This window comes from Podarcis bocagei (genome assembly GCF_964188305.1).
Source record: "Podarcis bocagei genome assembly, chromosome: 10".
NCBI classification, from domain to species: domain Eukaryota; kingdom Metazoa; phylum Chordata; class Lepidosauria; order Squamata; family Lacertidae; genus Podarcis; species Podarcis bocagei.
The window spans coordinates 673,572-700,298 of record NC_138135.1 but is presented as its reverse complement, the minus strand read 5'-3'; the positions used below and the strand labels follow the sequence as shown (position 1 = coordinate 700,298).

The 26,727-nt window shown below is 45.8% G+C and overlaps 2 protein-coding genes across 10 annotated transcripts in view; both read left to right on the top strand.

Annotated features, from left to right (window-relative positions):
- Positions 1-18,436, top strand: part of LOC308595582 (uncharacterized protein) — a 163,288-nt gene extending 144,852 nt beyond the window's left edge. For 4 of the 8 annotated variants that reach the window (XM_081209988.1, XM_081209986.1, XM_081209989.1 and 1 more), the window contains 2 exons: positions 13,978-14,088; positions 14,618-18,436. In XM_081209988.1, the coding sequence (XP_081066114.1) occupies positions 14,803-17,076 (2,274 nt within the window). In that variant the 5' untranslated portion in view covers positions 13,978-14,088; positions 14,618-14,802 and the 3' untranslated portion in view covers positions 17,077-18,436. Of the gene's footprint in view, positions 1-10,665; positions 10,686-11,489; positions 11,744-13,977; positions 14,089-14,617 lie in introns of those variants that run through there. The other 4 variants (XM_081209991.1, XM_081209990.1, XM_081209987.1 and 1 more) reach the window with 3 other exon arrangements.
- The window catches only part of LOC308595664 (uncharacterized protein), a 152,598-nt gene that overhangs the window by 3,855 nt on the left and 122,016 nt on the right, over positions 1-26,727 (top strand). Inside the window, exon 2 of one of the 2 annotated variants that reach the window (XM_081210240.1) lies at positions 2,675-4,161. The exons of the other annotated variant lie outside the window; for it this stretch is intronic. Within the exon in view, the coding sequence (XP_081066366.1) occupies positions 2,798-4,108 (1,311 nt within the window). The 5' untranslated portion in view covers positions 2,675-2,797 and the 3' untranslated portion in view covers positions 4,109-4,161. Of the gene's footprint in view, positions 1-2,674; positions 4,162-26,727 lie in introns of those variants that run through there. 2 annotated transcript variants of the gene reach the window in all.

Here is a 26,727-nt window from a genome sequence, read left to right as displayed (position 1 = left end):
TTTTTAATTAATATCCAGTCCTTAATCCATGTCCAACACACTGCCTCAAAGTACAGTTTAAGGTCAGGGACCGCGAAGCCTCCTTTTTCCTTCAACTCTGTTAGTAGCTTAAATTTTATGCGTGGTTTTTCCCCTTGCCAAATAAACTTGGCAAGGTCCTTCTGCCAATCCTTAAAACACTTTACGCCTCTAATTATAGGTATTGTTTGGAACATAAAAATAATCTTTGGCAATACCATCATTTTAACTGTGGATATTCTCCCCCACAGGGATAAATTCAATTTTCCCCAAGTCTCTAATTCTTTTTTTATTTCCTTCCACTTCTTCTTAATAATAATAATAATAATAATAATAATAATAATAATAATAATAATAATAATAATAATAATATCTTTATTGTCATTGCCCCCTTTGGGGACAACAAAATTACTTGACTGCTCCATAAAAACACTAATTAAACAATACAGTATAGTACAGCAAAGAAGATTAGATGACTTTCAAAGTCCAGGCTTCCCATTCAGGGCCGAGATCGCTCTGGAGAAGAAGCTGTTCTTAAGACGGCTCGTTCTTGTCTTCATCGTCCTGTATCTCCGTCCCGACGGCAGGAGCTCGAAGAGACAGTGACCAGGATGCGATGGATCTTTTACTATGTCCAGTGCCTTCCTATGGCACCTTATGGCATAAATCTGCTCTAAGGTGGAGAGTGGGCAGCCAACAATGCTCTCTGCTGCCTTAACAACTCTGCACAACCCCATCCTGTCCTGGGTAGTACACCTTCCGTACCACACACATAAGCCATAAGTGAGCACGCTCTCAATGGCACAGTGATAGAAGGCAAGCAGCATTTTCTGCGGAAGATGGTTTTTCCTTAGAATTCTCAAAAAGTACAGTCTCTGCTGCGCCTTCTTCACAAGTCCCCTTGTGTTGACACTCCAGGACAGATCCTCTTGTAATTCAATGCCCAATATAATTGTCCTTATATAAGTTTATATTCTTATTGGTGATCCAAACCCCCAAATAATTTACCTTATTGGCTACCTTTAAACCTGTTGTATTTTCCAGTTCCTCTTGTTCCAACTTACGTAATTTTTTCGTTAATAATTTGGATTTTCCTTTATTCAGTTTGAACCCAGAGACTTTCCCAAATTCTTCCAGTTGTGCAAGCGTTTTTTGGATACTTTCCACTGAATTTTCAGTGGTTACGATTACATCATCGGCAAAGGCTTTAATTTGGTAGTATCGAGTTCCTAGGTTAATTCCTCTTATATTTTTATCCTTTCTTATTGCTATTAAAAGTGGTTCCAAGGTGGCAATAAAAAGAAGTGGGGAGAGAGGGCTGTCTTGTCCCCCTTTCGATGCTGAACTCTTCTGTGATCTCGTTATTTATTAGCAATTTTGTTTTTGGTTATCATATATCGCCCTAATTCCATTAATTATTTTCTCCAGACCTTTGAAAGTTTCCAATAGGAAATTCCACGATACTCTATCAAAAGCTTTTTCTGCATCAACCAATAACATGGCCATCTTTTTACTTGGTTTCATTTCCACATATTCCAACAGGTCAATTATTATTCTTGTATTGTCTTTTATATGTCTATCCGGTAAGAAGCCCGCCTGGTCTCTGCTGATTATTTTGTTTAGAGTCTTTTTTAATCTATTAGCCATCACCCCAGCATAGATTTTATAGTCTGTATTCAACAGGGAGATTGGTCTATAATTTTTCATGTCTGTCAACTCCACTCCCTGTTTTGGGATTAGAGTGATCAGTGCTTCTTTCCATGATTGTGGTATATATTTCCCTCCCAGTATATTATTCATTATTCTTTGTAATATAGGGAGGATTACTTCTTCCAGGTTCTTATAGTACAGTAATGTGATTCGTCAAGACCTGGCAATTTGCCACTCTTCATTTTTTTTTATTACTTGTGCCATTTCATCTATTTCTATATTGGAGTTTAGGGCCTCAACTTCTTCTTTTTCAATTCTTGGTAATTTATTTTGTTGTAAATACTCTTCCATTTTATGAACCTCTAAATGTTCTTGTTTATACAAACCTTTATAAAAGTTTAGAATGATACCGCATAGAGAAATGCTCCCTGATACCAAGATGAGGGATTCCTTTGGAATGCAGATAGAGAGAATTGATAAGAATAATGATCTGTTGTGAGCTTGACGGAAGTGTACAAGAGATGAGCTTTCCTGCTTTGGCTCATTTTTCTTTTTCTTTTTCTCTTTTTCTTTTTTCTTTTATCTTTCCCATAGTTGCTTATGTTCTGTGTCATGTACCTCAATATTTTTTGTAGATTTTTTTCTTTTTTTTCATTACTATTAAGGAATATTCCTTTGTAATTTTGGTTGTCTATATTTCTAAGTACCTGTTTACATGTACCTATTTAAAGCAAAATAAAAGTTTTTTAAAAAAGAGAAGAGAAAAAAAGGCAGTCTCAGAGGACAACGGTATTCTAAGATCATTCTGTGTTATTAAATCTAATTGACGATTATGAAAGGTTGCTGATGCATTACTACCATTTGACATCATAGCATTTTCATTTCCTAAAAATTGGGAACATGGGGAGGACATGGGAGAATGTAGGAGATGTTGAAATAAGAGAAGGTGCTAATGGAAATTGATGTGTCCTTTTTTTCTGTGTTCTCTTTACTAAAACCCAAACAGGATTTCCTTTCTGCCCACTCTGAAAAAGGTGGTGGAGAAGACAGAATTGCAGGGGACAGGGCACCTTTCGTTTCATTAGGAATAGCCATTAAAATGTGTGAAATGTGGAATATGCTTCACTGAATGAGCACACATAGTTCACATCAACGAACACAAAAAGGAAATAACCCATTTAAAGGTATGGAGTGTGGAAAGAGCTTCTCTTTCAATGCAAAACTTAGAACACACCTGCGGACTCACACAGAGAGAAAACGTTTTAAGTGCAGGGAGTGTGGGAAGAACTTCAGTCAGAGTGGAAACCTTAAATTTCACAAACGGACTCACACAGGGGGGAAACCATATGAATGCCTGGAGTGTGAAAATAGTTCTCATGATAGTGGAAACCTAAGAAGACATCAACAGACTCACACAGGGGTGAAATCTTTTAAATGTATAGAGTGTGGAAAGAGCTTTAGGGATAATGGAAAACTTAGAACACATGAACGGACTCACACCGGGGAGAAACCATTTAAATGTATCGAGTGTGGAAAGAGTTTTAGTAATAATGGAAATCTTAGAACACATGAACGGACTCACACCGGGGAGAAACCATTTAAATGTATTGAGTGTGGAAAGAGCTTTAGTACTAATGGAAGCCTTAGACAACATCAACAGACTCACACAGGGGATAAACCATATAAATGTATCGAGTGTGGAAACAGCTTTAGTAATAGTGGAAGCCTTAGACGACATCAACGGACTCATACAGGGGAGAAACCATATAAATGTATCGAGTGTGGAAAGAGCTTCAATCGGAGTGCAAACCTTAGAAATCATCAACGAACTCACACAGGGGAGAAACCATTTAAATGCATGGAGTGTGGAAAGAGCTTCAATCAGAGTGCAAACCTTAGAAAACATCAACGGACTCACACGGGGGAGAAACCATTTAAATGTATGGAGTGTGGAAAGAGCTTCAGTCAGAGTGGACACCTCAATATACATCAACAGACTCACACAGGGGAGAAACCTTTTACATGTATGGAGTGTGGAAAGAGATATAGTGATAATGGACAACTTAGAAGACATCAACGGACTCACACAGGGGAGAAACCATATAAATGTATTGAGTGTGGAAAGAGCTTTAGTAACAGAGGATATCTTAGAACACATCAACGGACTCACACAGGGGAGAAACCATTTAAATGCATGGAGTGTGGAAAGAGCTTCAATCAGAGTGGAGACCTTAGAAACCATCAACGGACTCACACAGGGGAGAAACCATTTAAATGTATCGAGTGTGGAAAGAGCTTCAGTCAGAATGGAAAACTCAGAACACATCAACGGACTCACACAGGGGAGAAACCATTTAAATGTATGGAGTGTGGAAAGAGCTTCAGTCAGAATGGAAATCTTAGAAAACATCAGCAGACACACAGGGGAGAAACCATGTAAATGCATGGACTGTGGAAGGAGCTTCAGTCAGGGTGGAACCCTTGATTTATGTCAACAAACTCACACAAAACCATATAAATATCAGGAAAGTAGATAGAGGTTCACTCTTAGTGGAAGTTCAAAATCAACAGACTCATGGACATGAAGAAGTTTAAGAGTTGAAACCCTTCAGACCATCAACAAACTCAGAGAGGAGAAGCAGTTTAAATGAAAAGACTGCAAAAAGTGCTTTATTTATAATGGCGTATTTAAGGAACAGGGACGCGGGTGGCACTGTGGGTTAAACCACAGAGCCCAGGACTTGCCGATCAGAAGGTTGGCGGTTCGAATCCCCGCAACAGGGTGAGGTCCCGTTGCTCGGTCCCAGCTCCTGCCTACATAGCAGTTCAAAAGCATGTGAGGTGCAAATAGATAAATAGGTACTGCTCTGGTGGGAAGGTAAACGGCGTTTCTGTGCGCTGCTCTGGTTCGCCAGAAGTGGCTTAGTCATGCTAGCCACATGACCCGGAAGCTGTACGCCAGCTCCCTCGGCCAATAAAGCGAGATGAGCACCGCAACCCCAGAGTCGGTCAAGACTGGACCTAATGGTCAGGGGTCCCTTTACCTTTACCTTTATTTAAGGAACATCTAGGGACTCTCACATGGGAGAACCCATTTAGATGTATGGAGTGTGGGACGTCATCCTCTCAGAGTCCACCCTGAGCAATGAACTCAGCAGGAAATCATTCCTAAAAACAAGAGGTATATGTGAAGTTCTGGTGTTTATATGTAAAACAGTATAATAATGAAATAATGAAGGCAGCATCTCACAATGGTGAGTATAATTTTAGATGAAAGTACCTTTGGTTTTTGCTCCAAACTCTGTCATTCTCCCACCGCATGATCTCCAAGCACTGCTTCTTCACCAGAACTTCATCGCTGCCTCCTGCGGGTCATGAAGAAAACTTGTAATACTGAAACTGAATGGGATATTTTCCCCCAAGCCTAATTTCAAAAGGGGGAAGGAGGGGCTGTAGGTACCAGGGAAATCTCCTGGTGGGGGCATCTTCACTCTTGAACCCCATGGGGCAACCCCAGAGCTCCTGCTTTTTCTGGAGTTTGGGGAAGATAGCATCCAGGGAGACTCCCCCTCCTGCTGTGACCAGCTCCCCTCTCCCCTGGTCTCCTAGAGCACACAGGGAAATCCAGTTCAGACCCCATGATTCTGCACATGATATTAAGAGGTATTTTTTTGTCCCAACATACATCACTTTAATCTCATTGACAATGAACTGTTTTTCTGCCCATTCACCCCATTTGGAGAGGTCCTTTTGGAGCTCCTTGCAATCTCTCTCTCTTTGAACAACCCGGGACAATTTACTGCCATCAGCAAACTTTGCTCCCTCCTAAGTCTAGATCATTTATGAACAAGTAGAAAAGCCACAGATCCCAGCAACCTTTTCTGCCTCTTACACGCTAGGGAAAAGAGTCCCTTTCCATTGGACGCCTGGCAGCCCAGTGCCAAATCTGGCTGCTCCAGAGAGAACGGAAAGGAACTGTAAACGCCCTTGCACTCTGACACGCACCAGTCACTTCCTCCCGGATCTTGGTGCTGCCGGTGCAGCTGCATTTACGAGAAAAAGAGAAATTGGAAACCGAGTCCAAGTCCCTTGCTATCCAAAGTGGCCACTTGGACCAGCCTTGGGGCGTCTTCCTTGGGGAAAAGGAAAAGTTTCAGATCTCAGGTTCCCTGACAGGGAATGAGAGTTTTGATTGGGGTACTCCCCTTGCAGTTAATTGCCTCTCTAATTGCAGAACCCCAAGTCTAACATTCTCCCCTCCCCCTCCTCGCTACCTCTTGCCAGGAAGGCTGGGAGTGAAGACCGTCAGCAAAAGAGACAGCCAAGGATGAGAATCTGGGTTGCTGGGTGTTTCAGAGAATCCCGCCCACAATCTTCTCCATTCCTAGACTCACGTCCGCATGCGCTGCTCCTGGCCACCCCGGGGTCTTTTGCTAGATTAATTTATGGCCGGCCTGGGGCTGAAAATAAACTACCAAAAAACTAAATTACTGACAAAAGGCCTCACAATGGAAGAAAGAAAAAAAAGAACTTCTAGAAAAATCAGGTCTGGAAACTAAAAATAAGGTTAGATACCTAGGGATCTGGATTTCAAAAAAAGTATAAATGTATATGAGGATAATTCTAGTAAAGTATGGAAAGAAATTTTTAAAAATATGGAAACCTGGACCAAACGCCATCTCTCACTCTGGGGAAGAGTCTCCGTTGTGAAAATGAATATCCTCCCCAAAATGATTTTCTTATTCCAAACAATGCCCATTTTAGGAGGAATGAATTGTTTTAAGGAGTGGAAAAGGGAAATGTCTAGATTTATATGGAGTGGAAAGAAACTGAGAATTAAACACCAGTTACTAACAGATCAAAAGGAGAGAGGAGGTTTTGCATTGCCAGTTTTGGAATTCTACCATGCGGCGGCAGGATTGGTTTGGATAAAAGACTGGATTACACTAAAAGATACGGACCTCTTAGACTTGGAAGGCCACGAGAATCGGTCTGGATGGCACGCTTCTTTAATATACGGAAAAGTGAAGGTCCACGGGGGATTTTTGAGCCATGTGAAATAAAATCTGGAATAAATATAAAGGACTACTTGAGCCAAAAATACCCTTGTGGACATCACCAAGAGAAGCCATATACTCATGTTAGAATATTTACAACTAGCAAAACCGATGGGAAGAGTTAGAGGAGTATTGAACCAGAAAATATTTGGAGAATGGAGAATATTTAAGGATTATAAAAGAACATATTGTACCAACCACACCATATTAGCAGAACTTGAGTGATACTTGTAAACACAACAAATACCGTTTGTGGAGTAGACTGGAACAATATTAAAGAATATAAAACTGTGCGAAAAAAACGACAGTATAAACAGCACAATGAGAATGATTGGAAGACTCATTTTGTCAGAAGTCTTTTTTATTTAATTAGGAAGATTAAGTTTTTTTATGCACATAAATCTCCTTTTTCTTCTTTGTTTTTCTGTATTTTCTTCTTTCCTTTTTTCTTAATTTTTTAAAAATTTTCTTTTTTGCAATATGATATTCCAAATTTTTTGTATATGTGTGTAATTTAAATCAATAATGATTATTTCAAAAAATAAATAAATTTGTGGCCGGCCTGATCAAGTGTTGCTTCCTCTGTTAGCCCTGCTGGGACTCCACTTCTTTCCAGACCCTGGGGTCACTAGAGGACTGGTGGCTCCTCCTGGCAAATGGCCTGGTGCGCGCTGGATCACCAGTCCTTCCTTGCCCCCAGAATCCGGCCAACCGAAGGTCCCATCTGGGGTGCCATCTGTTGTGCCCTTCTTCCCTTATGGGGGACACAAGAGCCCTTTATAGAGTCCCTTGTGGGTTCTCCATCGGTAGGAGGAAATAGCAGAGACATCCAGAGACTATTGAGAAGCAAAGCAGCTAGTAAGCCTGATCTTGATTGATCTGTTGCAACAGGGTGCTCCCCTCACACACAGGAAAGGAGGAGGAACCAGAACAAAGGTGTGCCTGTCTTTATATAGACATTTTAAATTCCCTGCCCTGGAGCTCCAGACCACCCCTCCATACATCACAGAAGGGGCGTAACCCCAGACCACCCCCCACAAACACCATACCTACATCACAGAAAAGGCGGTCTGCAACAGAAATTTGAATGTTGTCATTTTTCCTGTCTGCCAGGTTATCTGATAATGCCTTATCTGATTCCCTTTCCTGGTAGTCTGGTCATTCCTTTGAGATGGTGATTTCCCAATTCCTGAGACAATGGGAAGGTTCCCTCACCCCCTCCCTCCTTGCAGAGAAAACGTTGGGTCAGATTGGGAGTCAAAATGGTTTCAGGGCGGTCTTCCTGTGCTGCTCCAGACATGTGGTCGACATATCTATGAATGTGCTTGCTTGGTACATTTATGAACATTTATTATATATGTGAGACCTTAATTTTTTTATTACATGATTCATCCAGCCCAGCCTTTCGCATGATGAATTCTGCATTTATGTTAAATAAGCAGCGAGACAATATACAGCCTTGTCAAACTCCTTTCCCAATTTTGAACCAATCAGTTGTTCCATGTCCAGTTCTAACTGTAGCTTCTTGTCCCACATAGAGATTTCTTGTCCCACATAGAGATAGACAGATGAGGTGATCAGGCACTCCCATTTCTTTAAGAACTTGCTATAGTTTGCTGTGGTCGACACAGTCAAAGGCTTTTGCATAGTCAATGAAGCAGAAGTAGATGTCTTTCTGGAACTCTCTAGCTTTCTCCGTAATCCAGCGCATGTTTGCAATTTGGTCTCTGGTTCCTCTGCCTCTTCTAAATCCAGCTTGCACTTCTGGGAGTTCTCAGTCCACATACTGCTTAAGCCTGCCTTGTAGCATTTTAAGCATAACCTTGCTAGCGTGTGAAATGAGTGCAATTGTGCAGTAGTTGGAGCATTCTTTGTCACTGCCCTTCTTTGGGATTGGGATTCATGTGTGGCAGGAACAAACCCCCCCCCCAATCATTCAATTTGTACAAAAACGACGACACACACACTAGACATAGGCAACACACACACACACACACACACACACACACTAGACATAGGCAACACTTCTGTTATAAATTCATAGAAAATCAGCCATACATCGGATCTGCACCGTTCCACTTTTATTTTACACCGTGAGGGAAGGACTATCAAAGGGGGGAGACTTGACACAAGGCAGCCATACTCCCCCAAGCGTACAAACACGTCCGCAGATTTCTCCCTTGACACATGGAATCCGCTTCTGGCTCCAGTTGTATCGGCTGCTTTTCTGAGCCTCTTGGCTGTTGTGCAGGGACGGGGCCTGTGTCCACGCTCCTTGTCCTGGCCTGAGTCAGGCTGGGGTGGGGAGGTGGGATTTGGGGGGAGTCGTTTAGCTGCCCCCCGTTCCTGGTTTGAACAGCACCAAGACCTAAAACACGGAGGGCTCTAAGCTCGTGGGGTGGGGGAGAGGAGGATGTTGCCATGCAAACCTTGTAGGAGGGACGGGACCCACTTGGCAGCTGGATCTCCGGGATCAGCCCCTCCCCCGCTCTCCAATCCACTAAAGGAAGGGGGGAACCTTCCTCTTCCCCCCCCACTCAAACGTTCCCTCCCCTCCCGGCACATCCTCCTCTCACCCCGCCCCCACCATCCCAAATCCCTCCGCCAATACATTCCTCCTCCTCCTCCTCCTCCTCCAATCCGGCTCTTCTGTTCCAGGACTGGGGTGTGTGAGCCCCCTCCCAACCTGCCTGCGTCTCCCAGAAGTGGAGCTTCCACTCCGGATTGCTGCTCTGCCCCACAGCTCTAGGGGCGCGCGCGTTCTCAGAGGGGAGGAGGGGCGGCAGGTAAATCATCCCCACCCACGTGGATGTTGCAGGAAAGGAAAGGAGGATCGGGAGGTAAAGGGGTCGGAGGGAGGGGGAGAAAAGGACCCAGAGACCCCGCCAGCTCCCCAAGCGCCTTCCGTGGGGCCTGGATCCCGGCACGCGTGCTGCGAAGGGGCGGAGATGGGGCGCCCACCCACGAGGACTCCCTGGCCCCGTTTCCCCCGCGCAGGCATCCCTGGGGCGCGGAGAGAAGCCAGGATAGAGACCCCCCCTGTCCCCCTTGCTCGTCTTGGGGGGCAATAGGGACGGAGAGATGGGGGGCGCACGGCGAGGGGTGAGCCAAGGGGGCGTCTGGGTGCAGGGGAGACTCAGGGATGGGGGGGCAAGGGCGGGGGGGAGGAGGGGGAGAATAGGACCCAGAGACCCCGCCAGCTCCCCAAAGCGCCTTCCGTGGGGCCTGGATCCCGGCACGCCTGCTGCGAAGGGGCGGAGATGGGGCGCCCACCCACGAGGACTCCCTGGCCCCCTTTCCCCCGTGCAGGCATCCCTGGGGCGCGGAGAGAAGCGGGCCAGGAAAGGGTTAAGGGGTGCGGGAGGCGCCTGGATAGAGACCCCCCTGTCCCTCCCCGGCTCATCTTGGGGGGCATTAGGGACGGAGAGATGGGTTGCGGAGGGCGAGGGGTGAGCCGGGCCAAGGGGGCGTCTGGGTTCAGGCGAGACTCCGGGAGAAAGAGAGAGGGGAGATTTGGGGGGAGTCGTTTAGCTGCCCCCCGTTCCTGGTTTGAACAGCACCAAGACCCAAAACGCGGAGGGATCTAAGCACGTGGGGTGGGGGAGGGGAGGATGTTGCACTTGTGGGGGGGACCCCACTTGGCAACTGGATCTCCGGGATCAGCCCCTCCCCCGCTCTCCTGATCCAGAAGGAAGAGGGGAGGGGGGAAACCTTCCTCTCCCCCCTCAATTCTTTCCCTCCCCTCCCGGCACATCCTCCTCTCACCCCGCCCCACAACCCCAGATCCCGCCCCCAAACATCCCACCCCTCCTTCCTCCTCCTGCAATCCGGCTTCTGTTCCAGGAATGGGGGGGGTGAGCCCCCTCCCACCCTGCCTGCTTCTCCCGCAAGTGGAGCTTCCACTCCGGATTGCTGCTCTGCCCCGTGGCTCTAGGGGCGCTCGGGAGCGAGGAGAAAGAGGTAAAGGGGTTGCGGGGGGGAGAGGGGAGAAGAGGACACAGAGAGCCCGCCAGCTCCCCAAAGCGCCCTCCGTGGGACCTGGATCCCGGCACGCGTGCTGCGAAGGGGCGGAGATGGGGCGCCCACCCACGAGGACTCCCCGGCCCCGTTTCCCCCACGCAGGCATCCCTGGGGCGCGGAGAGAAGCCAGGATAGAGACCCCCCTGCCCCCCTTGCTCGTCTTGGGGGGCAATAGGGACGGAGAGATGGGTCGCACCTGGCGAGGGGTGAGCCAAGGGGCCATCTGGGTGCAGGGGAAACTCCGGGATGGGAGGGGGAGGAGGGGGCACCCCCTGGGCAAGGAAGCTAAGAATAGGGGGGTGGGGGGAGGAAGACCAGTCCTTGGGGGGGGGACATCTCCATCGTGGCTTCCTTGGGGAATCTCCGGAGGGGCCACCTAGGCTTCTCTCTCCCGCCCAGGAATCAACCCCCCCCCTTTCAAGACGACCACAGAGGGATCCCTGGAAAGTGGGGGTCCTGTCCCCCCACCCCTTCCTTCCTGCAATCTCCATCCTCTTCCCACCCCATAAGCCCCTGCCCTGTCCAGACACAGCCATTCTGCCCAGTCCAACCATTGGTCCCCTGGAGAGGAGAGGAAATCCCCAGAGGAAGAGGGGAGGGGGGAGGCCTTCTCAGAAGCGACTCTTGGTTTCCGCAATCCCACCCAGGAAGCAGCCAGAAACCTTTTCCTCTCTCTCAGGCTTCCGTCTTGATTGTCTTTTCCACTCAGGATGAGGATAATGTACACCTGTCATCAGAAACGGGTGCAGAGTCCATGGAATGGCTCTCAGGATTGATACAGAAGTTGCACCTCCAAAGCATTTCTGTTCCTCTTATTCTTTGTAGCCAATGTCAGAGTGACTGACAAGCTGAGATACAATCCTTCAGCATCCGATGACAGCGACTGCACGAATCTTCCCAGTCAAAGGACCCATCTTCATGATAGACAGTGCCTGGGGCTGGAGGCTCTACACACCAGGTGTGCCTGTGCAGGCCAAAGACTGCCAGTATTAGCACAGGTGAGGTGTGTGACCCCCCCCAAATTTATAGACTGTACATAAATGAGAGTTTGTGGGTGGGATTATCGTTTACGGCAACCCTGTGATTTTCTCCACCCATAACATTTCATGAGCTGATATTGCAGTACAAATTCCAAAATAACTACAAAACATCACAATGTAATAAGAATGATTGTAGTATTTATATCCTGTCCAGCTGGTTTGGTTTCCCCAGCCACTCTGGGCAGCTTCCAGTACAGTGGTACCTCAGATTATGTACTTAATTCGTTCCGGAGGTCCGTACTTAACCTGAAACTGTTCTTAACCTGAAGCACCGCTTTAGCTAATGGGGCCTCCTGCTGCTGCCGCAGCGCCAGAACCCGATTTCTGTTCTCATCCTGAAGCAAAGTTCTTAACCTGAAGCACTATTTCTGGTTTAGCGGAGTCTGTAACCTGAAGCGTATGTAATCTGAGGTACCACTGTACACATAAAAGACAGTAAAACATCAAACATTAAAAAACCTCCTGACACAGGACTGCCTTCTCCTGTCTTCTAAATGTCAGATAGTTGTTCATTTCCTTGACCTCTGAAGGGACGGCGTTCCACAGGGTGGGTGCCACCACCGAGAAGACCCTCTGCCTGCTTCCCTGTACCCTCACTTATCACAGAGAGGGGACCATCAGGAGGACCTCAGAGGAGGACCTCAGTGTTCAGAGTGAAGGATGGGGGTGGAGACGCTCCTTCAGGTCTACAGGGCCAAGGCGGTTGAGGGCTTTAGGTTGCAGATCTTCCTCCTCCATAATGATCTCCAAGTCCGACATATAGTTAGCAGTGTAGGAAAAAAACACTCAGAGGCAGCAAAAAATCCATTCAGCAGAGAAATTTAGTACTGAAGGCAAAGAAGCATAAGAATCCAAAAACTGAATTTACAGTAAAACCCTAACATAGCATAGCGAAACAGCACTCAAGTAAGAAAGACACAGGCAGAGTAGAGAATAGCAGAATAGGAAGTGGGACCAGGCGCCTTTCAATACTGCGATTTATAAACAATTCAGTGTCAGAGTAATCTTGGGACTGGATAACAAGCTTGGCTCACTCCAGTTTAAGCCAGCTTCTAATGGTTCCCAAAACAAGGAAGGTTCAGCATAACCTCATAACAACTAATCCCACCACCTGCTCTCAGCAGAAAGGAAACTCCCTTAGCAGCTAAAATGCTCCAGCTAGAGAAAACATCAGCTTTGACTCACACACCACCAGAACCTTCTTGAACCAATAGACTAGGAATGATCTCTATATGTCAGATCAATACTTTTGTTGCCTGAAAGATGCAACCATGACACTTTAAAGATCAGCACAAGCAGTTTGAATTGCACTTGGAAATGCACTGGGAGCCAGGGAAGATCCTTTAGGACCAGTGATATGTGGTCTAGGCAGCTGCTCCCAGTTACTAGTCCAGCTGTCACATTCTGAATTAGTTGCTGTTTCTGTTTCACCTTCAAAGGTAGCTCCATGTAGAGCGCATTGCAGTAGACCAAGCAGGAGGTAACCAGAGCACTGACCACCCTAGTGAGACAGTCTGCAGGCTGGTAGGGTCTGCCTGCCACCTGTCCCCCAGGGACAGTGCTTCTGTCTTGTCAGGATTCAACCTCAATCTGTTAGCCGCCATTTATCCACAAACCACCAAGGCCACCAACACAGGCCATTCACTATCTTCACTGGTTCCAATTTAAAATATAGGAAGAGCTGGGTATCACCCACATGCCTCTGAACACCCAGCCAAAAACCCCTGATGATCTCTCCCAGCGGCTTCATATAGATATTAAAAAACATGGGGAGAGGACAGAGCCCAGGGGTCTGAACACTCATCCCCCAACACCATTTTATGGACATGGCCCAGGAGGAAGGAGGGGAACCACTGCATAGCAGGGTCCCCAGCACCCCTAGAGGGTTCAGAAGGATACCATGGTCAAAGGTCTCCAAAGCCACTGAGAGATCCAGCAGAACCAGGAAACAGCTTCCCCCTCAGACTCTAGCCCATCAGAGATCATCAAGCAGCACAACCAGAACAGTTTCTGTTGCATGATGAGGCCTGAATCCCAACTGTAAGGATTATGGTGGCAGAAGCTTTCCTGGTCCTGCACCCCCAAAAGCTCCAGGAACAGGACTTTCATTATGCCTTCTTTACTGGGATTCACTGACATATGCCTTCTTGACTGTGGGATTCACTGTTGTTCTCATCCTCTCCATCCACCAGGGCCTGCCTTCACCTCAACAGAATTCCCTAATACACCAAGGATTTGAGAACAGCCAGGTTTTGCCAGCCAGTTGAAGCCTTTCCTGGGATTGTGGCTTCTGGAAGAAACAGGTGAGAGCTGAGTGCAGGCTGGGGACCAATGGTGGATAAATTACCCCGTAAGGTGCATGACATTTCCCCCACCAAAGGTACTACCGCTCCCCTAACACCCCATGACATCATATGATTATAATATTTAAGACAGAACAGGCATAAATTCATGTCACCAGAAATAACACAACTTCAGGCCATTAGTGAATCAATACTACATTCCCAAGGTACTACATATTCCACTAAGTACAGTTTATCATTTTCCCTTGAATATCCTGCTTTTCAGTGTCATTTTAGGATAGTCCTGCGGCAAAAGACGGGCACGAGATCAGACAGCACATCGTTCTTTAAAAAATAATGCTGCTTTATGAACATTGGTTGAGGATTAGGAAAGGTTGATGATGCATTACTATCATTTGACATAATTGCATATTCATTTCCTGAATGTTGGGAACATGGGTAGGAGGTGAGGGAATGTAGGAGACGTTGAAATAGGAGAAGGTGCTAATGGAGCTCTTTCCCTTTGTTCTGTTCCTTGAAATCAAAACAGGATTCCCTTTCTTCCCACTCTGAAGAAGGAGATGGAGAAGAGAGTCAAAACTCCAGGGGATTGGGTACCTTTCCCCCCCACTAGGAATAGAAATTAAAATGTGTGAAATGTGCACTATGCATCATTGAATTAGCACACATAGTTCACATCAACAACCTCCAACAGGGGAGAAACCATTTAATAGTATGGAGAGTGGGAAACGTTTCACTGATATTGGAAAACTTAGAACACATCAACGGACTCAAACAGGGGAGAAACCGTATAAATGTATAGAGTGCGGAAAGAGCTTCAGTCAGAATGGAAACCTTAGAACACATCAACGGACTCACACAGGGGAGAAACCATTTAAATGTATGGAGTGTGGAAAGAGCTTCAGTCAGAATGGAGAACTTAAATTGCACCAGAGGATTCACACAGGGGAGAAACCATATAAATGTATAGAGTGCGGAAAGAGCTTCAGTCAGAATGGAACCCTTAGAAGACATCAACGGACTCATACAGGGGAGAAACCATTTAAATGCCTGGAGTGCGGAAAGAGCTTTTCTGATAATGAACACCTTAGAAGACATCAACGGACTCACACAGGGGAGAAACCATATAAATGTATAGAGTGCGGAAAGAACTTTTCTGATAATGAACACCTTAGAAGACATCAACGGACTCACACAGGGGAGAAACCATTCAAATGCCTGGAGTGCGGAAAGAGTTTTACTGATAATGAACACCTTAGAACACATCAACGGACTCACACAGGGGAGAAACCATTTAAATGTATGGAGTGTGGAAAGAGCTTCAGTAAGAGTGGACACCTCAATATACATCTACAGACTCACACAGGGGAGAAACCATATAAATGTATGGAGTGTGAGAAGAGTTTTAGTATTAGTGAGAGCCTTAGAAGACATCAACGGACTCACACAGGGGAGAAACCATTTAAATGCCTGGAGTGCGGAAAGAGCTTCAGTCAGAATAGAGACCTTAAATTACACCAGCGGATTCACACAGGGGAGAAACCATATAAATGTATAGAGTGCGGAAAGAGCTTCAGTCTGAATGGAGCCCTTAAATTACACCAGCGGATTCACACAGGGGAGAAACCATATAAATGTCTGGAGTGCGGAAAGAGCTTTACTGGAAATGGACACCTTAGAAGTCATCAACGGACTCACACAGGGGAGAAACCATATAAATGTATAGAGTGTGGAAAGAGCTTTAGTGATAATGGAAGCCTTAGAAGTCATCAACGGACTCACACAGGGGAGAAACCATATAAATGTATAGAGTGCGGAAAGAGCTTTACTGATAATAGACACCTTAGAAGTCATCAACGGACTCACACAGGGGAGAAACCATATAAATGTATAGAGTGCGGAAAGAACTTTTCTGATAATGAACACCTTAGAAGACATCAACGGACTCACACAGGGGAGAAACCATTCAAATGCCTGGAGTGCGGAAAGAGTTTTACTGATAATGAACACCTTAGAACACATCAACGGACTCACACAGGGGAGAAACCATTTAAATGTATGGAGTGTGGAAAGAGCTTCAGTAAGAGTGGACACCTCAATATACATCTACAGACTCACACAGGGGAGAAACCATATAAATGTATGGAGTGTGAGAAGAGTTTTAGTATTAGTGAGAGCCTTAGAAGACATCAACGGACTCACACAGGGGAGAAACCATTTAAATGCCTGGAGTGCGGAAAGAGCTTCAGTCAGAATAGAGACCTTAAATTACACCAGCGGATTCACACAGGGGAGAAACCATATAAATGTATAGAGTGCGGAAAGAGCTTCAGTCTGAATGGAGCCCTTAAATTACACCAGCGGATTCACACAGGGGAGAAACCATATAAATGTCTGGAGTGCGGAAAGAGCTTTACTGGAAATGGACACCTTAGAAGTCATCAACGGACTCACACAGGGGAGAAACCATATAAATGTATAGAGTGTGGAAAGAGCTTTAGTGATAATGGAAGCCTTAGAAGTCATCAACGGACTCACACAGGGGAGAAACCATATAAATGTATAGAGTGCGGAAAGAGCTTTACTGATAATAGACACCTTAGAAGTCATCAACGGACTCACACAGGGGAGAAACCATATAAATGTATAGAGTGTGGAAAGAGCTTTAGTGATAATGGAACCCTTAGAAGACATCAACGGACTCACACAGGGGAGAAACCATTTAAATGCCTGGAGTGCGGAAAGAGCTTTTCTGATAATGAACACCTTAGAAGACATCAACGGACTCACACAGGGGAGAAACCATTTAAATGTATGGAGTGTGGAAAGGGCTTCAGTCAGAGTGGACACCTCAATATACATCTACAGACTCACACAGGGGAGAAACCATATAAATGTATAGAGTGCAGAAAGAGCTTTACTGATAATGGACACCTTAGAAGTCATCAACGGACTCACACAGGGGAGAAACCATTTAAATGCCTGTAGTGCGGAAAGAGCTTTACTGATAATGAACACCTTAGAACACATCAACGGACTCACACAGGGGAGAAACCATTTAAATGTATGGAGTGTGGAAAGGGCTTCAGTCAGAGTGGACACCTCAATATACATCTACAGACTCACACACGGGAGAAACCATATAAATGTATAGAGTGCAGAAAGAGCTTTAGTGATAATGTAAGCCTTAGAACACATCAATGGACTCACACACGGGAGAAACCATATAAATGTATAGAGTGCAGAAAGAGCTTTAGTGATAATGGAAGCCTTAGAACACATCAACGGACTCACACAGGAGAGAAACCATTTAAATGCCTGGAGTGCGGAAAGAGCTTCAGTCGGAGTCGACACCTTAGAAAACATTGGCAGACACATGACGGAAAAATTGTTAAAATGTATGGCGTGTGGTAGGAGCTGCAGTCATCGTGGAACCCTTCATTTATGTCAACCAACTCACACAAAAGCCAAACCTTATAAATATCAGGAAAGTAGATAGAGGTTCAGTCCTAGTGGAAGTTCTAAATCAACAGACTCACGGACAGGAAGAACTTTAGGAGTTGAAACCCTACAAACCATCAACAAACTCAAAGAGGAGAAGCAGTTTAAATGAAAAGATTGCAAAAAGTGCTTTATTTACAATGGAGTGTTTAAGGAACATCCAGGGACTCTCACATGGAAGAACCCATTTTGATGTCTGGAGTGTGGGACATCTTCCTCTCGGAGTCCACTCTTTTCTTCACAGAAATGAACTCAGCAGGAAATCAGTCATTAACACATGTTGTGTATGCGAAGTTCTGGAATTTATGTGTAAAACTGTATAGTAATGAAATATTGAAGGCAATGTCAAACAATGTGATTATAATCTAAGATGTAAAGTACCTTTTGATAGAGAAGCGGTGAGGGTTTATCTGGATTTCTGGTGGTCAGTGAGGATTAGGGCTGGGCGATATATTTTTCCATATTGGTTTCTAGACCACATCATGATAACCTTTCAAAAACAATTGATATGGCAACACCCCACAGATCACAGTGTCTGGGATGCTCATTTGCCTGGAAGCAGCCGGCAGAAAGCTTTGCTTCGTGAAGCCCCAGCAGATGCCGAGTTGCTGACTTCCCTCCAAAACCACATGAAGGGAAACACACCTCCATTGCCCTGTGTCCTTCCAGCCTCTTTCCTCCCTTGCTCCCTTCTGCCGGTTTGTGTGCCTGACTTAGATATCCTGTGTGCTGTATTTTTTTACTGCTGAAAGTGGATTTGCTCTCAGAAGCAAAGTTTTGTGCATCACTGGGGGCCCAGGGAGAACTGTATGCATTGAAAACTCAGTAAACTATTACTGAAGAAGTCCTGCTGCCTCTGTGTGTGTTTTTGACCTCAGTGTGGGAATTGCTCTACATGTGGCCCCTACCCTGCCGATACTTGGCTCATGCTCTGGAGTTGCTGTACTCAAACATGCAAGACGGGTGCATCTGTATGTGACTGGTTTTTGCACCAAACTCTCTCACCACCCCCCCCCCCACATATGATCTCTGAATACTGCTTCTTCACTACAACTTCTCGCGGCCTCCTACGTGTTCTGAAGAAAACTTAAAATACTCTAATTTAATGGGAGATTTTCCCCCATGCCTTATTGCAAGAGGGGGAAGGAGGGGCTGCAGGTACCAGGGAAGTCTCCTGGGGGGCCCATCTTCCCTCACAAACCCCAAATAAGCTCCTGCTTATTCTGGGGTTTGGGGAAGATAGTATTTTTCCATAGTCCCAGAAGTTATCATTCTTCCTGCCAAAGGACCAGTGTGCATATTATTATCGTACTGAATTTACTGTTGTTGTTGCTGCTGCTGTTGCTGTCATGGACTGGCTGGGTGAAAGGGGGGGAGGCACCAGCTGGCGGACCCCCAAGGGAAGAAGGCTCAGAGTCCGGGTGTTGTATGCCCCCAAAGGCTATCAAGTCTCCTAGGTTTGACCAATAAAAGGTGAATTTGGTGTTACGGGGGGGGGACCCAGGTGCGAGGCTGCTCAGCCACCCAGCTCATCAGGTAGAGCCCGTGGGTCCCTGCGGAATAAAGGAAGGAGTCCAGCCACCAACCGGAGCAAATAGCTGTAGATCGAAGTTTATTGCACAACAGGTTGAAAGAGGAATTGAACCCCAAGGATGGGGAATCTTCTTTCTTGTAGTTTGGATCCATTGCTCCGTGTCCCCTTCTCTGGAGCAGCAGAAAACAACCTTTCTCCCTCCTCCATAGGACATCCTTTTATATATTTGAACATGCCTATCTGTAATGGTTCTAGGGGTTGCTCGTGCGTAAATTGGTGCCAATTCTTGGCTTGCTCCTCTGGTTGAACCCTTTCTGTGTGGACAGTCACTCACTGTCTCAATCACTCAATCGCTGGCAGAATCCGTCAGTGGGCGTCTCTTGAACTTCTTCCAACATAAAAATTCCTTGACAGCAAGTCTCCACCTTTGTTCTCTGCGCGGAAGCCTTCTGCGCAAGAACGGTGTGGGCGGCGGAGGACCCTCACTTCCCCTGCTGGTTCCCGGCAAGGACTCATGGGAGTGCCTCGCCGATTCCCCCTTCTGCCCCCCTTCTCCACTGGTGCTATGCTCCCTCCCTTCTCCAGAAGACGGGCTGCTTCTTCCCCTCCCGGGACTCTCTTCAGAATCCCTCTGGAGCTCTCTCTTTCCATCCCTCATGGCAGTTCCCTGACATCCACCTCCCCTCCAGGACCCCCCTCATCCCCTGCTCGAGTCTCTGATCCCACCTCCTCTCTCCTCTCGGCCAGCAATGTGGGGAATTCCCTGAACGAGCTCTCATTGTCCTCTGAGGATTCAAACCCAGCCTCCCATCCGCTCTGATCTCTTCCCGCTGGTGCCACCTCCCGGCCTGATTCTTCTCCCTCAGACACCTCCCCTCCCTCTTCTTCGGAGGCAGGGAAGCCTACAAAGTCCCCTTCTTCGTCTGTAGTCCCAAATTCTTCCTCCCAAAATCTAGCTAGTGGTTTTGGCTTATCTGGGAACAAACACTGGAATTCTTCCACCAGAAGCCTGTCTGTGATTGAATCAGCTGGTACCCATGTGTTTTCCGACTGGGGTGCTCCTTCCCAGGCCACCAAGTATTCCACCTGGCGACCTCACCACCTTGAATCGATTATCTCCGTGGCTTGGTTACAGTGCTCCCTCTCCTCTACCCGCGGGTGGGTGGTGGTTCCTCCTTCCCGCCCCTGAAATTCCCGCCCTTCTCTGTACGGTGAAAGTAGGGACCTGTGGAACACCGGATGTATTTTCATGCTGTCAGGCAACTTGAGTTTGAATGCTACGGGGTTCACCTGCTGGATGACCTCGAAGGGCCCCAGTCGCCTCGGCTGCAACTTCTTGCACCCTCCCTTCAGGGGTAACCCGGGGGTCGACAACCACACCCGGTCTCCCACCCGTATGGCATCCCCGTACGTATTCTCTTATGTCCTCCCTCACCTTTGGCCACCAGAACTGTCTGGTGACAAGCAGCATGGTCTTGTGCTGTCCAAAATGCCCAGCTGTTGGGTTGTCGTGGAGTTGTTTGAGTACTCTTCCCCTCAAGGCCTCCCCTGGTACATACAGCACCCCTTATAATACAATAGCCCTTCCTTTTCCTCAAACCCTCCCTTGTCTTCCCTACCGTCTCAGAGTTCCCTGATTTTTGTCTGAGCGAATGCATCGTCTCTGGTAAGCTCTACCAGTTCTCCCTTCCCAACCAATGTTCCCCCACACACCTACCGGTCCTCGGGGAACACGTGTCGGGCCTCCGATGGTCCCTCCCCTTCCATGTACTCCGGTTTCCGGGAGAGTGCATCCGCCCTTACGTTTTCCTCTCCTGGCACGTATCGGATCTCGAAGGAAAACTTGGAGAACTCTTGGGCCCATCAAATCTGTCTCTGGTTGAGCACTCGTGCGGTCCACCAGTATTCCAAGTTCTTGTGGTCCGTTCTGACTTGTATCTTGTGCCGTGCCCCTATCAACAGATGTCTCCAGCGCCGAAAGGCAAGCAGTTCGCGGTCATACACTGTGTAGTTTTGCTCTGACTTGCTCAGCTTCCTTGAGAAAAAGGCACACGGCCTCCAGCTCTGCTTGGCCCCGGGCTGCAAAAGAACCGCTCCAAGCGCTCTGTCTGACGCGTCCGTCTCCAACCTCATGGGCTTCTCCAGGTCCACGTGCAGGAGCTCCTCCTCCGATGCAAACACATTCTTCAGCTTTTCAAAGGACTGTTGTGCACTTTCTGTCCACACAAACCTTTTTTTGCTACTCAGACAATCCGTGATGGGCGCTGTCAAGTGCGCAAAGTTCTTTATAAACTTCCTGTAGAAGTTGCTGAAGCCCAGGAACCTCTGCACATCCTTTCTGGTTTTGGGGGCTTTCCATTCCAGCACTGCCTTCACCTTGCCTGGGTCCATGGCTAGGCCTTTGTCTGACAATCTGTACCCAAGAAACTCGACCTCCCTGGCGTGGAATTGGCATTTTTCCAACTTGACCCACAACTGGTGCTTCTGCAATCTCTGTAGCACCTCCCTGACGTCTCTGACGTGTTGCTTCTCATTCTCCGAATGTATTAGTACGTCATCTAAAAAGGCCACACAGTTCTTGTACAGCAGGGACCCCAACACATGGTGCATGAAACCTTGAAAGCAGGCGGAGCCCGACTGAAATCCAAATGGCATGACCAAGTACTCAAAGGCCCCCAGGGGGGTGAACATGGTTGTTTTCCATTAGTCCCCCTCCCTTATCCTAATCAGGTTGTAGGCTCCCCTGAGGTCCAGCTTGGTAAAAATCTTCCCCTGCCTCACATGTGTCAAAATGTCATCGATTCTGGGCATTGGGAAGGTTCTGATACCAGGTTCAAGCCCCTATAATCTATGACGAGCCTGGGCTGATTGGTCCCCTTTTTGTCCACAAAGAACACCGGGCTGCCCCCCCCACTGCCTTGGATTCCCTTATGAACCCTCTCTTCAGGTTCTTGTCAATAAACTGCCGCAACTCCTGCATCTCCCGGTCAGACATGGCATACAGCTTACCCACTGGTAACTGAGCCCCTGGGAGTAGGTTGATTTGGCAGTCAAAGGGTCTGTTGGGGGGGTAGCCTATCTGCCTCCCTCTCACTAAAGATCTCCTTCAGGTCAGCATATTGTGGTGGCACCTCCTCTCCTTGTTCCAGGGTCAACCCAGCCACCCTGGCCACCGTCATTCTTGGTTCCCTTCCCGCCAGACAGTGTTCTAAGCAGTAAGCTGACCCAAAGGTGACAGTCCGCTGATGCCACGACACTACTGGGTCATGTGTAGCCAGCCAGCTCATTCCCAGTATTATTGGGGGTCCTGCCAGCGTGGCTATGTGAAAAACAATGGTTTACGTGTGCTTGGAGACACTCATTTGCATTGGCAGTGTCTGGTGGGTCACTTCCCCTCCCAGGAGTTCTCTGCCATCGATGGTGGTTACCTGCAAGGGGAAATCTAAGGGCAGCAGGTGGAGCTGGTGCTCCAAGGCAAAGTCTCTGCTGAAGAAATTACACGAGCTGCCTGAATTTAGCAGCACCTTCACCTCGACCGGGTGCCCATTCGGGAGTTCTAGCACCACCTCTCTGGCTATAGCTGCCTTGGGTGGGTCAGGCTGGGGTACTTCTATTGGTTGCTGGCCTGGCTGCTGCCCCTGCTGATTGGCAGCCAGGCGCTGTCGTTTCCCTGCACCTGCCCTTCCTCCCCCATTTCGCCGTGGCCTGCAGCCCCCATCATGCCTTGCCAGGCCTTTCGTTGAGGGCAGACCTTAGCAAAATGTCCCGGCCTTTGACAGAGGAAACATTTCTTGGTAGTTTTCCACTCCTTTCCCTCTCTCCTCCGACCTTCACCAGTGTTTGAAACTTCGCACGCACACTATCTATTTCCATCGGCTCCGTCGCCTGGGAAGGCCCCTTCGGCATTTCAGGAATGCGGTTGTCATGGAAACGCTCGGCTCTCCCCTCCCGCTTCTCCTGAGCGCGCGCTTCCTGGCGTACGCCGATCGCCAGCACCGTCTTTATCAATTCATCCATCGAGCTGGAGGGGGGGGTGCTCGGGACAATTCATCTTTCACATCGGAGGATAAGCCTGCCTCAAAGAGCATTTGTGTTTTTTAAAAAAATATATATTTATTAGAGTTTTGCATAAAATACACAAAATAACATAAAGACAGATAGCAAACAGCATAAAGCTAAGAAAACAGAAAAAGAAAAAAGAAGGAGAAAAGAAGAAGGAAAGAAAAAAACAGAAACATCATACATTCCATAACTTAATTTCATTCACATATTTCTTGGACTTCCTCACACCTCCCTCTTTTGTAATCCCAATCTAAAATTCTGTTCAGCAAATTATTCCCTCCATTTGTCTTAACATCATATTGCAAATTAATCTATTTTTCATAATTTCTTCTTTAACAGTTAACACTTCACTTAGACCTATTTATAATAATTTGTTGCCAAATACCACTTAGATTCAATTCAACATCACTTTAACATTCATTAATTTTACAATATTTCTGTAGATAGTCTTTGAATTTTTTCCAATCTTCTTCCACCACCTCTTCTCCCAGGTCTCGGATTCTGCCAGTCATTTCAGCCAGTTCCATAAAGTCCATCACCTTCATCTGCCATTCTTCCAAGGTGGGTAGATCTTGTGTCTTCCAATACTTTGCGATAAGTATTCTTGCTGCTGTTGTTGCGTACATAAAAAATGTTCTATCCTTCTTTGGCACCAATTGGCCGACCATGCCCAGGAGAAAGGCCTCTGGTTTCTTCAGAAAGGTATATTTAAATACCCTTTTCATTTCATTATATATCATCTCCCAGAAAGCCTTAATCCTTGGGCACGTCCACCAAAGGTGAAAGAAAGTACCTTCTGTCTCTTTACATTTCCAACATTTATTATCGGGCAAATGATAGATTTTTGCAAGCTTGACTGGTGTCATGTACCACCTGTACATCATTTTCATAATATTCTCTCTTAGAGCATTACATGCCATAAATTTCATACCTGTGGTACACAACTGTTCCCAGTCAGCTGGCATAATACTATAGCCAAGATCTTGTGCCCATTTGTTCATAACCGGTTTCACTATTTCATCATGATTATTCCATTTTAACAGCAAGTTATACATTCTTGACAGTATCTTTGTTTTAGGTTCTAACAGTTCTGTTTCCAATTTTGATTTTTTCCACCTGGAAGCCAATTTTTCTGTCCAATTTATAGGCTTCCATAATTTGATGATAATGCAACCAGTCACGCACTTTATCTTTTAGTTTCTCAAAACTTTGCAGTTTTAATTTGTCTCCTTCTTGCTCTAAAATTTCCCAATATTTCGGCCATTTGGCCTCCATATTGGGCTTTTTCAGAGCCTTTGCTTCCATCGGTGACAACCACCTTGGGGTTTTGTTTTCAAGTAAGTCTTTGTATTTAGTCCAGACATTAAACAATGCTTTCCTTACAATATGGTTCTTAAAAGCTCTGTGAACTTTAACTTTGTCATACCATAGATATGCATGCCACCCAAAAACATTATTAAATCCTTCCAGATCCAAAATGTCTGTGTTTTCAAGAAGCAGCCATTCCTTCAGCCAGCAGAATGCAGCTGACTCATAATACAGTTTAAGGTCTGGCAGGGCAAATCCACCTCTTTCCTTTGCATCACTTAGTATTTTAAATTTTATTCTAGGCTTCTTGCCCTGCCAGACAAATTTAGAAATATCTCTTTGCCATTTCTTGAAACAATCCATCTTGTCCAGAATTTGCAGTGATTGAAACAGAAACAACATTCTTGGCAATACATTCATCTTAATGACAGCAATTCGACCCAACAAGGAAAGCTTCAGACTTGACCAAATTTCTAGGTCTTTTTTCACTTCTAACCAACATTTCTCATAGTTATCCTTAAATAAGTTCAAATTCTTAGCAGTCATGTTAACCCCCAAGTATTTAACTCTGTTCACTATTGTTAAACCTGTCTCTTTCTGAAACCTCTCTCTCTCTAATGGTGTTAAATTCTTTTCAAACATTTTCATTTTTGATTTATTCAACTTAAAACCTGCCACATGACCAAACTCCTGAATTAGTTCTAGTACTCTGTTAGTACTGGGTTCTGGCTCCTGTAGTGTCCAAACTAGGTCATCTGCAAAAGCTTTCAATTTATACTGTTTGGCTCCGACCTGTATTCCTTTAAACTGACTGTCCCTTCTAATCATGTTTAGCAAAACCTCCAGGACCGAAATAAAGAGTAGGGGGAAAATTGGACAGCCTTGTCGTGTACCTTTCTCTATCTTAAATTCCTCTGATACCACATTGTTAACTATTAACTTAGCCTTTTGTTCTGAATAAATTGCACCTATACCATTTTCAAACCCTTGACCAACCCCCATCCCCTGAAGATTTTTCTTCATAAAACTCCAAGAAATATTGTCAAAGGCTTTCTCTGCATCCACAAGAATCAAAACTGCTTTGGTATTAATGTTCACTTGCAATTTCTCTAAAATATTTATAATATTCCTTGTATTATCAGATAGGTGTCTACCTGGGAGAAAGCCAGCTTGGTCATTATGTATCTCTTCCACTAATACTTTCTTTAACCTTTTGGCCAAAATATCAGCAAATATCTTGTAATCCACATTGAGCAGGGATATGGGGCGGTAATTCTTAAGTTGTGTATTTTCAGATTCAGTTTTTGGTATAAGTGTAATAAAAGTCTCCTTCCACAACTCTGGCACCTTTCCCCCCTCCAATATATCATTGCAGACCTCTTTCAATGGTTGAATTATATAATCTTTCAATATTTTATAATATTTTGAGGTTAAACCGTCCGGCCCTGGAGATTTGCCCAACTGCATAGACTGAATGGCACCTTCCACCTCGTGCTCTGTTATCTTGTAGTTTAGATTTAGCTTGCTTTCTTGAGAGACCTTTTGTAGTCCATTTGCCTTTAAAAATTGTTCTATATCCAGTTCTTTCTGTGGTTCTTGTGTGTATAACTGTTTAAAGTACTTCTGGAAGCATTTCCTAATTTCCACAGGGTTCTGGATATTTTTCCCTTCCACCATCAAATTTGTATTCGTATTCAACTTTTGCCTCTTTTTTATTTGCCAGGCTAGTAATTTCCCACATTTGTTAGCTGATTCAAATGTCCTTTGTCTCATTTGTTTAATTTTCCATTCTACTTCCTGATTTATTATCTTTATATATTGCACTTGGTATAACTTTATGTCTCTCAGAATCTCTTGTGACTTCGGATTCACTCTCAGTTTCTTCTCTCCCTCTTTTATTTTTTCCAAGATTTTCTCTTTCTTCTCATTTTGCAGCCTCTTCTTTATTGCATTCTGTTGAATCAAAAAACCCCTCATCACGGCTTTACTTGCATCCCAGATTACTCTTTTTTCCATAGTAGTATTCAGGTTGATCTCAAAGTAGTCTCTCAAAGCTTTTTGTGCCTTCTTGATGACCTCTTGGTCTGTAAATAAGGTTCCAGTTACAGATAGGTAGCCGTGTTGGTCTGCCATAGTCAAAATAAAAAATTCCTTCCAGTAGCACCTTAAAGACCAACTAAGTTAGTTCTTGGTATGAGCTTTCATGTGCATGTACACTTCTTCAGATACCATCT